At 47.7% G+C, this 16,479-nt stretch overlaps 1 protein-coding gene across 1 annotated transcript; it reads right to left on the bottom strand.

The window, feature by feature from the left end:
- Positions 1-4,071: 4,071 nt before the first annotated feature.
- On the bottom strand, positions 4,072-11,088 carry LOC144891662 (uncharacterized). Its single transcript, XM_078775333.1, has 3 exons — positions 10,554-11,088; positions 9,598-10,129; positions 4,072-4,122 (listed from the first exon to the last, which is right to left on the bottom strand). The coding sequence occupies exons 1-3, from the start codon at positions 11,060-11,062 to the stop codon at positions 4,072-4,074; spliced, it is 1,092 nt and encodes a 363-aa protein (XP_078631459.1). The 5' UTR covers positions 11,063-11,088.
- Positions 11,089-16,479: the final 5,391 nt, after the last annotated feature.

Genomic DNA, 16,479 nt, shown 5'->3' with positions numbered 1-16,479 from the left:
GCGTAATGGCTGTCTACTTCCTGGGGCACCGCATCACGAAGCGCAGGGCCGTCCCGCTGCCTACCAAGGTGGAGGCAGTCACAAGTTCCCCGCGCCCCCGCTCCATCAAGGCCCTATAGGAATTTTTGTGGATGGTAAATTTGTACCACCGGTTCGTGCCTCGGGCCGCCCAACTCATGCGCCCCCTGTACGAAGCCCTCCAGGGCAAACCGGCCAAGCACGACGTCGCCTGGACCAAAGAGATGGACGAGGCGTTCACGGGCGCTCAGCTGGCCCTCGCCAACGCGACAATGCTGGCGCACCCGGCGCTCGACGCACCCATTGCCCTCACCACGGACGCTTCCGACTATGCGGTGGGCGCCGTGCATGAACAGTGGGTGAACGGGGCTTGGCAACCGCTGGCCTTCTTCAGCCGACAGCTTCGCCCTAACTAGCGCAAGTATAGCGCTTTCGATCGCGAGCTCCTCGGCCTTTACCTGGCCCTTCGCCACTTCCGCCATCTTTTAGAGGGCCGCCCGTTCACGGCGTTTGTGGACCACAAACCCCTGGTCTTCGCCATGGCCGAGGTTGCAGAGCCGTGGTCGGCCCGCCAGCAGCGCCACCTCTCTGCCGTGTCCGAATTTACGACGGACATCCGGCACGTCGCGGGCAAGGACAACGCTGTGGCCGATTGCCTCTCCTGGTCCGGTGCGAACGCCATCCACCTGGGTGTGGACTTCGCCCGCATGGTGGCCGACCAGACCGCCGACCCCACGGTGCAAGCCCTCCAGACAGCGGACACAGGCCTGCGGTTCGCCGACGTCCCCTTCGAGGACACAGGCACAGTTCTCCTGTGCGATGTTTCCCTGGGCCAACCTCGCCCCATCGTGCCCACCGGATGGCAGCGGCACATTTTTGACGCCCTCCACGGCCTTTCCCACCCGGGCCGAAAAGCATCGCAGAAGCTCGTGGCAGCAAAGGTCATCTGGCACGGGCTCCATAAGGACGTCCGCAACTGGGCCAATGCCTGTGTCGCCTGCCAGCACATGAAGGTCCACCGGCACACCCAGGCCCCGTTGGCACCATTCGACGTGCCTGCGCGGCACTTCGACCACGTCAATGTGGACCTGGTGGGACCCCTTCCCTCCTTGCGGGGCTTCACCCACCTCCTCACGATGGTGGACAGGACTACCAGGTGGCCGGAGGCCGTCCCGCTGGCATCGACAACATCCGCCGACGTGGCGCAGGCCTTCGTTGGCACCTGGATTGCCTGTTTCGGCGCCCCCTCGGACATCTCCTCCGACAGAGGCCCGCAATTCACCTCCGAGCTTTGGGGCGCGGTCGCCCAGGCCTTGGGGGTCAAGCTACACCGCACCACGGCCTACCACCCCCAAGCCAACGGCTTGTGCGAGCGGTTCCACTGCTCGATGAAGGCCGCTCTCAGGGCCAGCCTCCAGGACGACGGTTGGGCCGACAGGCTCCCGTGGGTCCTATTGGGCCTCCGAACGGCCCCTAAAGAGGACCTCCAGGCTTCCACCGCCGAGCTGGTCTTTGGCCAGCCACTGCGCGTGCCGGGCGAGCTCATCACTGATGCCACCGGCCCCTGGTCCACGGCTCGCCAATGCTCGGTCCTCCAGGAGGCCGCCAGGAGATTTCCCCCCGTGCCCACGTCCCACCATGGCTGCCCCCAACCCCACGTCCCCCCAGCACTTTGCACTGCGGAGTACGTTTTTATCCGGAACGACGCACACTGGGGACCGCTCCGACCGCCGTACGATGGACCTTTCCGGGTCCTGAAGAGGGACGACAAGTCGTTCATCATTGACATCGGCGGCAAACCGGACCGCATCTCCGTGGACCGCCTCAAGCCGGCCCATTTGGACCTCGACCAACCTCCACGGTTGGCCCTTCCTCCACGATGGGGCCGTCCCCCGTCAACCAAGCCCCCCGCCCGGCCATCCACCGTCACGCCACCTGCCACCCCCACACGAATCACCAGGGGTCGTTTCGGCCGGGTCATCAAGACCCCCCTCAAACTGACTCAAACAAAGTTAATTCTGGGGGGGGCGCATGTCGCGGTTACCGGAAGCATGGCACAATCACCTTGCACCGGCCGATGATGTAACCGGCAGGCGGTTACTTGCCCGGACGTGTCCGGACTTGCCTTGCCCGGGCAGACTCTCGATTTGCGTACCACGCCCCGTTGAGAGGCGTGGCTGACTTATTTGCATACCACGCCCCGCCTGAGAGGCGTGGCTTTTGTGTGGTGAACATTTAATATAAACTAGCTGAAACCCGTGGAACATCCACGGAAGGGAGGATGTGGTGTATGGATAGAGTGTACCATTATGGATGGCATAGGGGATTTGCTTGTCTGAGTAAGAGTAAGGAAGAAAGATGAGAATGAAGAGTGCGTATATGAACAACGATCGCCGACACCGGCACAAATGCATGCTCTGGATTGTCCACTCGGTGGACGGCTTGCTTCGCCTTCGCCTGTCCAATCAGCGGACGGCTCGCATCGCCTTCGCCCAGCAGACGCCAATACGATGGCGTCGTAAGATGGCGTCGTATCGGCCGTTAATCGTATGCTTTTTGGCCCCAAAGTCGACTAATTCAGATTTTTCGAGTGTGGCTGTACCTGATAAACAAAGAGCGCGGTTCGTAGATCGTAAATGCATTAGTGCCGTGGGCATCGGGTCACTGTGTGCAGTGTAAAAGGGATAACAAAGTCGAGTCCTTACGGTATTATTATATAGATTGCCGCCCATGTTAACGGGCTATTCAGTGCTTTTGAGTTCTTTCGAGTTGAGCTCGAATAAATAGCTCAGTGAAACTTCGTTCCTGGTGTCGTCCATTTTGTCCGGCTTTATCGTGCGAGCATTGCTCCACAAAGTGTGATTCCACGTTGTACCAGTATGTATTACTATCGGTTAAAATGTATCATGCAAGTAGGATCCGAATCCAAAAATAATACGATCGATGTCCCTGGACAGTGTAAAATAAAATCAGACGTACAATAATTACCTTTAAAAGAGTGAAAAATGGATTTTGGAGCCATTTACCTCACGTCTCGCGGAGATTATTAATTATTTTTTTTCCATTCGCTTTTTCCTAATTTTGTTCCGATTTCACTCTATATTGACATAATTATTTAGGCCATGAGTTCCAATCATGAAATATGTAATCAGATTTCGAATATCGGCTTTTAATAAGCCTGTACTATACATTATTCAATATTGCCAGGAGCCAATCATATTGCACCAATCCTCACACTATATATATATACTGTATATGACACCAAAGGTTTACCATCCAGTTGTGATAAGTGATTACAATGAAAGTGTGCCAAAGCACCAAATAAGGACAAAGTCATTGTGCAAGCTTATGTGTTAAACCTTGGAGGAATGTTAGGGCCCTGTCGGTATGTCGAATGTCACAAAAATTGAAGACAAAGCTTGTACAGGAGTTCCTGAATATGAAGAACTCTTGCTCTTCCCGTCGCTCCTGCAAAGAAGAAAAAAAGTTTCTTTTCGTGGAGTGCTGTTGAAAGTTTGTGGTAAATATTATTGGTATTTTTTTTTTCTCAAGTGTTTTATTCTGAATGATGCATCAGGAAAAACAATCTTCCATCCTCCATTATTAAAATTTAAATAATTTTTTAAATTAAATTATTAAATTAATATTATAATAATATAAAATAAATATAAAATAAAATATAAAAATATAAAATAAATATAAATAAATATAAAAATATAAAATATAAATAAAAATATAAAAATAATAAAAATAAATAAAATAAATAATAAAATATAAAAATAATAAAATATAATAAAATAAAATATACTAATAAAATAAAATAAAAATAAAAATATAATATATAAAAATATAATATATAATAATATAATATAATATAATAAAATATAAATATAATAAAATATAAATGATAAAATATAATAAAATAATGAAAATAAATAAAATATGAAATATAAAATAAATATAAAATAAATTAATATAAAATTATTAAATTAATTTAAATTATTAAATTTTTTATTTAAATAAAATGCCATTAAAACAATCTTCCATCCTCCATTATCTTTCTGGGCACCTCTCGGCACTAACATCCAGCAGCATGCGCGAGTACTGAGAGTAACAGTTGGAAAACTCAGTCAGGAGTAAACATGATGCTGCTGAGAATGCTGCAACGCCATATGCATATAATGTACTCCTAACATAAAATAAGCAACAAAAAAATTGTGCCATGCATTGTTTTGTTGTTACATTCAAAAACTTATCATCTATCTATAATTCCAGTAATCTCTGTGTGTATGTGTGTTTGTCTGTGTGTGTGTGTGTGTGTGTGTGTGTCTGTGTGTGTGTGTGTGTGTGTGTGTGTGTTTGTCTGTGACCGCTGTTTCTCGACAACTACCGGTCCGATATACTTGAAACTTGCCAGGTATATTGCTGGGGACCCGAGGATGTGCCTTTTCAAGGTTTCATATTAATCGGAGAAGTAGTTACCGAGCTATGGCGATTTCTTTACCAAACTCTGCAAGCCGTTCGCTTTGGACCAAACCATTTCATGTAAATAGAGGGGGGGGGGATTGTCACCGTACTCGCAAGCCGTTCGCTTTGGACCAAACCATTTCATGTAAATAGAGGGGGGGGATTGTCACCGTACTCGCAAGCCGTTCGCTTTGGCTTTGCGAATGGACCAAACCATTTCATGTAAATAGAGGGGGGGGGGGGGATTGCCACCGTACTCGCAAGCCGTTCGCTTTGGCTTTGCGAATGGACCAAACCATTTCATGTAAATAGAGGGGGGGGATATAATTTTAGATATCTATCTATAATTCCAGTAATCTCTGTGTGAATGTCTGTGTGTCTGTGTGTTTGTCTGTGACCGCTGTTTCTCGACAACCACGGGTCCGATATACTTGAAACTTGCCAGGTATATTGCTGGGGACCCGAGGATGTGCCTTTTCAAGGTTTCATATTAATCGGAGAAGTAGTTACCGAGCTATGTCCAAAAAACGATTCAACCAATCAGAGAGCAGCGAGCTATCACGTGTGCCGAACGTGGCGAACAGACTCTGCCTCGGACGGCACATTTGAGAGCGTATTCATTTATTTCACGTTGGGAAACTCTGTTGGCGCTATGTTGGCGTTAAACTATGTTTTAAAACTAATTAAAACTAATTTGCGATTCTTTCGCTTTCCTGCGCGTTTGTGCACGCTATGGCGATTTCTTTACCAAACTCCGCAAGCCGTTCGCTTTGGACCAAACCATTTCATGTAAATAGAGGGGGGGGGATTGTCACCGTACTCGCAAGCCGTTCGCTTTGGACCAAACCATTTCATGTAAATAGAGGGGGGGGATTGTCACCGTACTCGCAAGCCGTTCGCTTTGGACCAAACCATTTCATGTAAATAGAGGGGGGGGATTGTCACCGTACTCGCAAGCCGTTCGCTTTGGCTTTGCGAATGGACCAAACCATTTCATGTAAATAGAGGGGGGGATATAATTTTAGATATATATATAGTACGGGCATGCCCTAGTATATATAGTACGGGCATGCCCTAGTCTATCTATAATTCCAGTAATCTCTGTGTGTCTGTGTGTTTGTTTGTCTGTGACCGCTGTTTCTCGACAACCACGGGTCCGATATACTTGAAACTTGCCAGGTATATTGCTGGGGACCCGAGGATGTGCCTTTTCAAGGTTTCATATTAATCGGAGAAGTAGTTACCGAGCTATGTCCAAAAAACGATTCAACCAATCAGAGAGCAGCGAGCTATCACGTGTGCCGAACGTGGCGAACAGACTCTGCCTCGGACGGCACATTTGAGAGCGTATTCATTTATTTCACGTTGGCAAACTATGTTGCCGCTATGTTGGCGTTAAACTATGTTTTAAAACTAATTAAAACTAATTTGCGATTCATCGTAACTGCGATATGCGACCTTCCGGACAGTCAAATGAGGACGTCACTTCCGGACTTACGGATAGTCATAGTGACGACGTACTGATGCTGAACGTGGCGAGCAGACGCTGTAAGGTACGATCGATTGTAGTACACGTTTATAATAACTCTGCCGATACAGGCCCGATTAACTGCAGCGCCATCCGAGCTGCGGCGTCGGGACGATACATTCATTGTACGGTCACATCACGCACTTACGGGCACGCCCATGGGCACGCCCATGCATGCATGGGCGAAGACATTTTTTTTTTTTTTTTTGGCAAGGAACGGGCACCCACGTACGGGCACGTCCTAGTTCTGATTAAAGAGTAGAAGCACATTGTTCTGTACACCATACTCCATAAACAAAGAGGATGTCAGTGAGAGCTGAAGTTAAGTGGGTATGTGAGAACAACATGTCTTTTGGCAATTAGCATGCTAATCAGCAAAGATGGCAGACTATGAATGATTACAGACGACTTTACATTGGCTTTAGCAACGTTTGTGGCCACCATTGTACCCAATATAAGCTTTCTTTATTCCATGTCTTGGCATGACCAAATCACAGGATTTAGCTCTCACTGTGGGATGTTGTGAAAATCTTCAGCCCTGTGCTTCCAGTTAATGAAGAGATTGTGGGCAGACTTGGCGAACACAAGCATGCCTCCGTAGGATGTCCAATGCATGTTAAAGATCATGCAGGCAAGTCCATCCTCCATTGGACTGAAATTGGCTAGTTTTATAATCATCATCATTAGGTTTCTTCAAACCAGCCGATTGTGCTGCCTAATTGCACATTTAGTAAATCCTCCCATTCGAACTGTACTACATCCACGGTCAACGTCAAGAAGGCAGGATCGAGGCAGAATCGAGAATGCAGAATGCAGATGTTACGTGGTCCCCTCGGGGAATACCTGGTCTCGGTGACCCCCGGACCGTGAGAGGAACTCCGCCAGCAAGCTGTACTATATATGCGCTTTCGCCACGCAACCCCTATGAATTTCACCCCGGAGACAACTGATGTTCAAGGATATATTTCCAAGGGTAATGATACCATACAATTCCAATGACACAACCACGGAGATTTTCCCCGAGCAATCAACAATACACCACCATCAACAATATTTCAAGGACACAATCAATTCCCTATGAGTAAGATGGCCATCTTATATATGTGTGTCCCGGTGAGTACTCACACCCCCTTTCGGTCTCTGCTCCTCACAATGTCTCTGGGCCCCTCCGGACCAAGATACTGGTCGGCGTCTCCGCACTCGGGCGGTTGAACGAACCCCGGGTGGACGTTTCTCCACCGGGCAGGTATCGTACCAGGCACCGTGGCTGCAGCCCCTCGTGGCCACGCGGAGCGGGTACGGTAGAGCAAGCCAAACCCCACGCCGCTTGCAAGGCGCGTTAGGCCCCAACGTGCGACCCGCACGCGTCTGTTTAGACGGTGCCGCGACGATACCAGACGCGGGTCGATGCACGGCCCCACGTCACTTGACGTCTCCACCGGGCAGGTACACGTCCCGGTGACTCCTCTCGCCAGACAGGCTTCGGAACGCCGCTGTTTCACGCAGCGCAAGGTCGATCCCACCTTTTGTCGGAGCGGGGCGAAGAAGAATAATCCCCGTCCTTTTTCCTCGTGTCTTTTTCTCTTCCGTTTCCGGTCACTTCCGTTTCCGGCCACTCCCTCAGAAGGGCTCCTGACCCTCCAACCACAACAACTACACAACAACTTACTATACTACACCCGGATAAGCAAAGACCTGAATGGTAATTCACATACATTCACATAAATATGTAACACTCCCCCCCTTCAAGAAAGAAAGTTTGAACCCAGCGAAAACTTTCTTTGCCGGCCAATTTGGAGAAACAAACCAGATAACTCAACCCCCCCCCCCACATTATCCGTTCCCCCCGGGCACAGTTATCACTTAAAAATAAAGCAACCAAAATTTCACCACAACCCCTCCAGATTACTCCCTCTGGACTAAGTACCAACAACGACCTTGTCCCTGCCAAATCAAACTCCATCTCATGACCCTCTGACTTTGACCGTCAGTTTCTTGGGAATGAAGGTTAAGGGGTTGATCAAAGATCCAAAGTTAAGCAACTCGATAGCACTTTTTCCGGGAGGCCAAGCCGAGTATTCACTACATGGATGCCTTTAGGAACGCGGAGTTCACGGTTAGTCCGTGCAGGAAAGTTCTCTACATGGGCGCCTTGAGGAACGTGGAGTTCACGGTTAGTCCGTGCATGAAAGTTCACTTCATGGACGCCTTTAGGAACGGCGTTCACGGTTAATTCGTGTAGGAATCTTGGCTCGGCGGCTCCGCCGCCTTCAGGGCTTCAACTTCTCAGAACTTCCCTAATAATTAGGGTGGGACCACTGGTCCCTGTAGTCCCATGAATAGCGGTCTCCTTCTCGGCCACTACCAAAACTACCGCCCAGTTGTCCTCTCCTGTAGACCTCTCGACGCCTACGAAATGCCTTCCCTACTGTTATGGTCCGACCCTCCAAATCCTTGCCATTCCAATTCTTCTCTGCCTCTCTGGCGTCTTTTGTGCTGGCAAACGTGACAAAGCCGAACCCTCTTGACTGTTGCGTTTCCCAGTCTCTTACCAACCGCACTTCCACCAGCGGCCCATATCTGTTGAAGACAGAGGTCAGAACTTCTTCCTCTGTTTTGAAGTTCAGTCCCCCTACAAATAACTTGGCACTTTTGTCGCCATCCCGAGCTGGTGTGGTGTTATTTTCCCTGCTGGGCTCTTTACCAACCCTCCGGTTACCATAAACTTGACCCCCGGCCAAATCATTCCCGATAACCACAGATACACCCTCTACAGGAAGCGTGGCTTGTAAGCCGACGGTGACCGGTCCTGACACCAAATCGGACTCCAACTGGATGACCTGAAGGGGAGCACTAACACCACCCCCGATCCCCTGTAAACGAACACTATCCCCCGTTGCCGTCTCCTCGGACCATGGCAAAATGCCTTCAAGCATTAAAGATTGATGGGCCCCTGTGTCCCTCAATATCCTAACCGGTCTCCGGTTAGTCGAGGCTCCCTCCAGTGACACAAACCCCTCTGAAATAAATGGTTGGTAACCCTTTTGATGGCGATTTCTTACGCTAGCCATCGCATTCGGAGTTGTAATAGTCGGACTCCGCTCTGGGTTGTCCCTTTTCATGAGGTAACAACTGGACATCAAGTGTCCAGGTTTCTTGCAAAACGCGCAAGTAGGCCCGGAGGAAAAACTCGGGGTCTGCCTCGGGCCCCCCGAACTATAAGTTTGTCTTGGGCCCGCATCCCTCTGATTTCGAACCGGTGGGGTATCATAGTTGTCCCCATAATCATCTCGCGGCCGCCGCCATGTATGGTCGTTCTCCGCACCTGCTGTTCCCCACCTCCCCTGCGGAGATCTAGGCGAGGAGTTAGGTTCGTGGACCCCTATTCGGTGGGTTAAGGCATAATCATCTGCCATGGTGGCTGCGTCCCACAACTTTGGTACCTTCTTTTCCTGCAGGTACACTTTGATGTCCTCGTGGACACACTGCTGGAATTCCTCCACCAGGATCAAGTCCCGCAATGTTTCGAAGTCTTTCCCGACTCCTTTTGACTCACACCACCGATCAAACATATTTTCTTTCACTCTGGCAAACTCCACATGGGTCTCACTCTCCCTCCTCCTGGCATTCCTGAATTTTTGCCTGTAAGCTTCCGGAACCAACTCATAGGCCTTGAGGATGTGCTTCTTCAGTACCTCATAATCTGCACATTGGTCCATTGGTAGCGCCGAATAAATTTCCTGAGCTTTCCCCACCAGCACACTTTGCACGAGTATGGTCCAGGCCTCCTCCGGCCAGTTTAATTGTCGAGCCACTTTCTCAAAGTGTGGAAAAAATTTCGCGACTTCTTTTTCACTGAACGGTGGAACCAGCCTCACATGTCTGCCCACATCCCAGGTTCTCTGGTTAGGTGTCGACCCCGTCAGCAAGGGTGGTGCCTCTCCCCGTTCTCTCATTAACTCCAGCTCCTTGAATTTGATTTCTTGCTGAAGCTCCATGTCACGTTCCTTTAATTCCCTTTCCGCTTTTCTCTCCTCTGCTTCGAGGTCCCTTGCAGCTCTCCTTTTCTCTGCTTGTTCCTTTTCTCTTCTTTCCTGGAGTTCTCTTTCCACTCTCCTTTTTTTTTTTTTTTTTTTTTTTTTTTTTTGTATACAAGATCGAGGCTCGTGAAAGAGCGAACATTAATCACACAGAAAGACAAACCGACACATAAAACATATAACATAGGGAGCGGTAGACAAGATGGGGAGAGAGGGGGAAGGACACAAACACAACATTTGAGAGCAGGGACCGAGAGACATGGAGACATCGAGAGATCTGAGAGAGGGCGAGGGCTTTGGGGGGGGGGGGGGGGCGTGGGAAGGGGGCAGTGGGAGAGGTATAAAACATATGGACACTGCCAGGACTTCCAGGAAAGAAGTTGGAATTTCAAACAAGGTGGATCTGGGGTGAATTAGCGGGGGTAGAAAAGATCAAGGTTTTGGATGGGGGAAGATAAGAGATGGTGGTGAACAGCTGTTTTAAAGACCTGGAGGGAGACCTTTCCTCTGCTTGTTTCTCTTCTCTCCTCGCTTCTGCTTTCCTTTCTTCTTCTTTTAACCTTTCCTGGAGTTCTCGTTCCACTCTCCTTTCCTCTGCTTCTGCTTTCCTTTCTTCTTCTTTTAACCTTTCCTGGAGTTCTCGTTCCACTCTCCTTTCCTCCGCTTGTTTCTCTTCCCTCCTCTCTTCTGCTTTCCTTTCTTCTTCTGCTCTTTCCTTTTCTGCTTTCCTTTCTTCTTCTTTAATCCGTTCCTGGCTCCGTAACTGCAACTCCAGTTTCCGGAGCTCAACGTCTTCTGGTTCTTCGGGTAGCCACTCCCAGGCTAACTCGTCCCATGTTCCTAATCCCACCATAGATTGTATCACCATGGCCTGCAACTCTGCCTTCCTCAAATTAGTTCGGACCTCCAAGTTAAAATGTTTGGCCAATTTCAAGAGGTCCGACTTTAGCAACGCTCGGAACTGTGCCTCACTCGGTGTTACCCCAAAGTTCTGTGCCACAAACGCCATGGTGCCTATCGTTAACACCTGTTAACCTTCACCCAAGACTTTACCCCAATTTCTCCAAAAAAAAATTACCAATTAATAATTAATTAATAAATTTTAATTAATAAAAAATTATTATTTTATTATTTTATACAATTTTACATCCCGGACGAGCCCCCAATTCTGTTACGTGGTCCCCTCGGGGAATACCTGGTCTCGGTGACCCCCGGACCGTGAGAGGAACTCCGCCAGCAAGCTGTACTATATATGCGCTTTCGCCACGCAACCCCTATGAATTTCACCCCGGAGACAACTGATGTTCAAGGATATATTTCCAAGGGTAATGATACCATACAATTCCAATGACACAACCACGGAGATTTTCCCCGAGCAATCAACAATACACCACCATCAACAATATTTCAAGGACACAATCAATTCCCTATGAGTAAGATGGCCATCTTATATATGTGTGTCCCGGTGAGTACTCACACCCCCTTTCGGTCTCTGCTCCTCACAATGTCTCTGGGCCCCTCCGGACCAAGATACTGGTCGGCGTCTCCGCACTCGGGCGGTTGAACGAACCCCGGGTGGACGTTTCTCCACCGGGCAGGTATCGTACCAGGCACCGTGGCTGCAGCCCCTCGTGGCCACGCGGAGCGGGTACGGTAGAGCAAGCCAAACCCCACGCCGCTTGCAAGGCGCGTTAGGCCCCAACGTGCGACCCGCACGCGTCTGTTTAGACGGTGCCGCGACGATACCAGACGCGGGTCGATGCACGGCCCCACGTCACTTGACGTCTCCACCGGGCAGGTACACGTCCCGGTGACTCCTCTCGCCAGACAGGCTTCGGAACGCCGCTGTTTCATGCAGCGCAAGGTCGATCCCACCTTTTGTCGGAGCGGGGCGAAGAAGAATAATCCCCGTCCTTTTTCCTCGTGTCTTTTTCTCTTCCGTTTCCGGTCACTTCCGTTTCCGGCCACTCCCTCAGAAGGGCTCCTGACCCTCCAACCACAACAACTACACAACAACTTACTATACTACACCCGGATAAGCAAAGACCTGAATGGTAATTCACATACATTCACATAAATATGTAACACAGAATTGAGTGCAGAATGCAGAATGCAGAATCGAATCGAATGCACAATGCAGAATTGAGAATGCAGTAGGCAGAATCGAGATGTACCCATGAAAATATCATGGCACCAAATGTACTCCATCCAGTTGTGATATGGTGTCACCCGTTGCATGCGCTGATGTTGATGGCACTGTGTATAAGTAGTAAGGGCATTTTATGAGATATTTCACAAATCTGTTAACTAAATTGTTACCAAAAAATTTCTTCACCAATATGTTTGTAAAGGTGTGTAATAACATGTGTTAAAATGTTGAAGTTCAACTCCCGTGGGAAACCCAGAAAAAAAGCTGTTGAATTCGGGTACCGAAAAATTATTTTCGAGAATTTTTATTTTTTTAAATCGGCCCTTAAGTAACTTATGAGGGGTCAAATAAGGGTTTTTCATGATTCTGAGTTGATTGTTAACATTTATATTTTCACTTTTACATTTACACACAAAGTAGCTTTGTAGTAGCAAACCTTTGCTCAAACACTGGCACTACTGGGTCTGAGTGTCTGGCTCCCATCTTCCCATCAGCCACCTTCTCCATGAAGGTCTTCATGTCACCACGCTCCTCCTCAGTGAAGGCAAGTTTCATGATGTGTTGATAGATGGCTGCATCGATGAGGAGGTGAACACGGATTGCCTTGTCAAAACATCCTCCATCCATGATGTGGTTGGCTGTCGTACTTCCAGGATAGATCAACTGGATCACATCTAGTAGTCCAGAATCTTCCATGATGTTACCCATTGATCCAAGATAAGACTTCAGCAGGTGAAAACCACCCAACCTTGGAATGCCGGGTAGATTTCCCTGCTTTATTATATTCACAGCCTTCAGCCAAATCGGAAGATCAAAGGTCACTATAGCGACTCCAGCGCGCCGTATGCACTCTTTCAGAGTGGTGAAGATGGTGTTGAGGTCATTAAGGTCTCCTTCAATAACTGGGAGGAACTCGATCTGTGTGCTCTGCTTTGCATCATTAGCATGGATTCTCTTCATCCAGCCATTCCAGTTGGAGTGTGGGAACTCAGGATCGTTGGCTTTGATCACCCACCCCGCTGCCCAGAGTGTGTCACCTGGAGTGAGGAGTGGCTGATCATGAGCCAGGGAGGAGGAAAGCTCAGCGAGGGGGAGAAACATGATCGCGTTCGTTCCTATCTGTTTCCTGTTCGTAAATGGAATAATCTTTACTTTAGTTCCTCTCAGGATCTTAGCTTTGTCGAGTGCCTTCAACTTCACCCGGGGGAAAGCTGCTGTTGTCTGTGGATCTGGCAAAGGTGGTGCCGGAGAGGTGACTTCGATCCAACCCATTGAGTGAAAGGGAGTGTTTCCGTGAATAGAGACAATGTTTAAATCTATATTGTCTCCAACAAACTGAGTGACTGCATTGTTTGTTTCCCCAACCTCCATAAAGACCACCTGATCATTACTTGACAATTCACTTTCACTGGCTGGCACTTTGGCTGTCATCACTGATTGATCCTCAAGCGCAGCATCAACCGCAACCTCATCATTGATCTGTTCATCGGTTTCCTCCACAATGGTGTCAAGAGTGCCAGAAGTATCTGGAACATCATCTCCACTCCTACTATTAAGGAAGCAGTATTTGTAGTTTTGTGTCTCCGTGTAAGACTCAGTGTATCCCAGCCGGTGGAACTTGTTGAGCATCCATTTTGACCCAAATCTATGATCAAGTTGTATGGCAAGCCCCATTTGGTGTGGCAATACTCCAGACCGAGGTCGACAGGCCTTAATAAAATTCTGCCCCCAAACGGCAACTCTTTCGTCTGTCTTGACAATCGGTCTCAAGAACATCTGAAGGCTTGCAGGAACAAGTGTCAGCTGACTATCGATGTCAGTCATACTGTGTGTGGTGGGGTATGACTTTGGACCTAAATCAATCAAGGCAATATCATTGGATATGAACTTGAGTGCCGTCTTTATGATCTGAGTCTTCTCATCTCCATGGTCAAGAATAGCATGATGCTCTCGCAGAATATTGTCGGTGCCATCTTTGAGACAGAGTACATCTGCCCTTCTTTCCTGTGTTGTGAAATACAAGGTGTCTTCGTATTTCTCTAGAAGTTTTATCTTTAGCGAATGCTTTGAATAAGAAAGGCTCTTCTCTGGTGACTGATCAAACTCCTGCAGCTTTTTATGGACTTGGTCCATGTTCATTACCCCATGCTCTAATTCTGAGTCTAACCATTCGCAGAATTCAATAAAAACTGCCTCTCGCTCCTCATCAATACTCCTCTGTCCTCTCTTCCTTTTTCCTTCCTCATCAGTCTTGGACAAACTGTCACCTCTCACAAACATAAGTTTGCATCGCAAATGGTACAGTGTTTCTTCTGCTACCAAGTCGTTGATCCCTTCCAGGCGTCCAGTGACTTCAGTGCCCCAGTCATCCCCGCGACTCCGTGCTGTCTTCAGCAAGCTTGCCTTCAGTGTATCTGCAGTCAAATTATCTGGCACTCTGTATTTCTTTCTAGCTTGTGCTGGATTATTTTTGTAGAGCTGGGCTGGTTGGTTGCAAAGAATGCATACATCCTTATACAGGAGGTCAACTGACTGTGATCTTCTAGAACTGCAGCCAGTTGATGAACTGAACTCACAAGTAGTGCGTCTTCTCTTCAACTTTGATGACTCTTTCTCTGCCTTTGATGCTTGAGCTGACTTCTTGGTGGTTGCAACAAAGTTGTTGTACAGATCATTTTTACACTTCTGGTGGTACCTCAGTTTTCCTTCCTTTTGAGCCTCCTTCATACGTTCCACAACAGTAACATTTTCGACAGTTTCTGCTTGTTTCAATAAAGTTGAGTATCCCTTTGGAGTTGCCTGTATGAGCCTTTCAGCTGGTGTATCCGAGCGTGCACAGATGAAGCAATTGAGCACAGGTGGACTAACGTCTTCATCCATATTGCTAGACTCCATGTCCTGCAAAGTAGAAAATGAGATATATTTAGAAATTATTTTTCCACAAAGGAGTGTCTGTGGTGAAATATAAATGTTAACAATCAACTCAGAATCATGAAAAACCCTTATTTGACCCCTCATAAGTTACTTAAGGGCCGATTTAAAAAAATAAAAATTCTCGAAAATAATTTTTCGGTACCCGAATTCAACAGCTTTTTTTCTGGGTTTCCCACGGGAGTTGACCTTCAACATTTTAACACATGTTATTACACACCTTTACAAACATATTGGTGAAGAAATTTTTTCGTAACAATTTAGTTAACAGATTTTCATATGTTTCCCTTACTAAAGAGGCACATGGAGCTAGTGTCTCTCACAAGGTGTTGCAACTTTTGGATGCTCTGAATGAGGTCACTAACTGATAGTACCTTCTCAGTGCCATATAAATTACACCTTGCTGAACTTTATACTGGGAGCAATAACAGTTTGAGTCAACCCCTTTGCACCATGCAGATGGTGTGAGTCAACTCATTTAATGTTAAATGATGCCTAGCCATTACTAAACTGACTAACTCATTGCATTGCAATCCGATGGAATGCCAAGGGGGGTGTAACCTTTTGTGCAATGCCAAGCACCGAGACTTGCTTTTCTTTCTGCACCACTATCGCACCCAACAATGACTGTGCTATACAGTGGCCTGCAAAAGTATTCACCCCCTACCAATAATGCCACATTTTGATGAATTACAAATTACGTAGAAACTTTTTAATTAATAACTGAAGAGATAAAACTAAACACTGTTATAGTTGAAAGAGGTCACATGTCAGGTACACCTGCAAAAAACATGTACAAATCAAAATTCACTGGTTGCAAAAAGTATTCATCCTCTTAGGTCAGTACTTGGTGGAAGCACCTTTTGGTGGAAAATTGTTGGAAGCAATGACTTCTACGAGTCTTTTTGGGTAGGTCTCTGCCAACTTTGCACAGTGAAATGGTGAAATCGTCCTGTTCAGGCTGGAGTTCCCCAAGGTAGTGTTCTGGGCCCTGTGCTTTTTCTGGTCTTCATCAATGATCTCTCTGACTCTCTTGAAAATCCTCTCTATCTCTTTGCTGACGACTCTACTCTCTGTCGCTCCATTCCTCATCCCTCAGATCGGCAGTCTGCAGCCTCCTCACTCTCTGCAGACCTGGACAAAATCACAGACTGGTCAAACAAGTGGAACATGTCTTTCAATCCTGACAAATCTCACACTCTTACAATGTCTCTCCGAAAGGACCGACTGGACAACCCTCCCATCTACTTTCTCAACAATCCTCTCCAAGAAGTTCTGTCGCTCAAGCTTTTGGGTCTCACTATCTGCCATGATCTTTCTTGGGAAAACCACATTTCCAAGCTGGC

Source organism: Myxine glutinosa, chromosome 4 (assembly GCF_964187855.1).
Source record: "Myxine glutinosa chromosome 4, kmMyxGlut1.1, whole genome shotgun sequence".
Lineage (NCBI taxonomy): Eukaryota > Metazoa > Chordata > Myxini > Myxiniformes > Myxinidae > Myxine > Myxine glutinosa.
Note: the sequence above shows the minus strand (reverse complement) of the source record. Positions and strands in the feature narration are given on the sequence as shown.

Excerpts from the sequence above, each read along its gene's own strand:
- LOC144891662 (XM_078775333.1), bottom strand. The coding sequence starts at position 11,062 with ATGGCGTTTGTGGCACAGAACTTTGGGGTAACACCGAGTGAGGCACAG. Across the intron at positions 10,130-10,553 it reads GAGAAACAAGCAGAGGAAAG|GAGAGTGGAAAGAGAACTCC; the intron begins GTCTCCCTCCAG and ends AAAAAAAAAAAG. Across the intron at positions 4,123-9,597 it reads CCCATGTGGAGTTTGCCAGA|TACTCGCGCATGCTGCTGGA; the intron begins GTGAAAGAAAAT and ends TGTTACTCTCAG.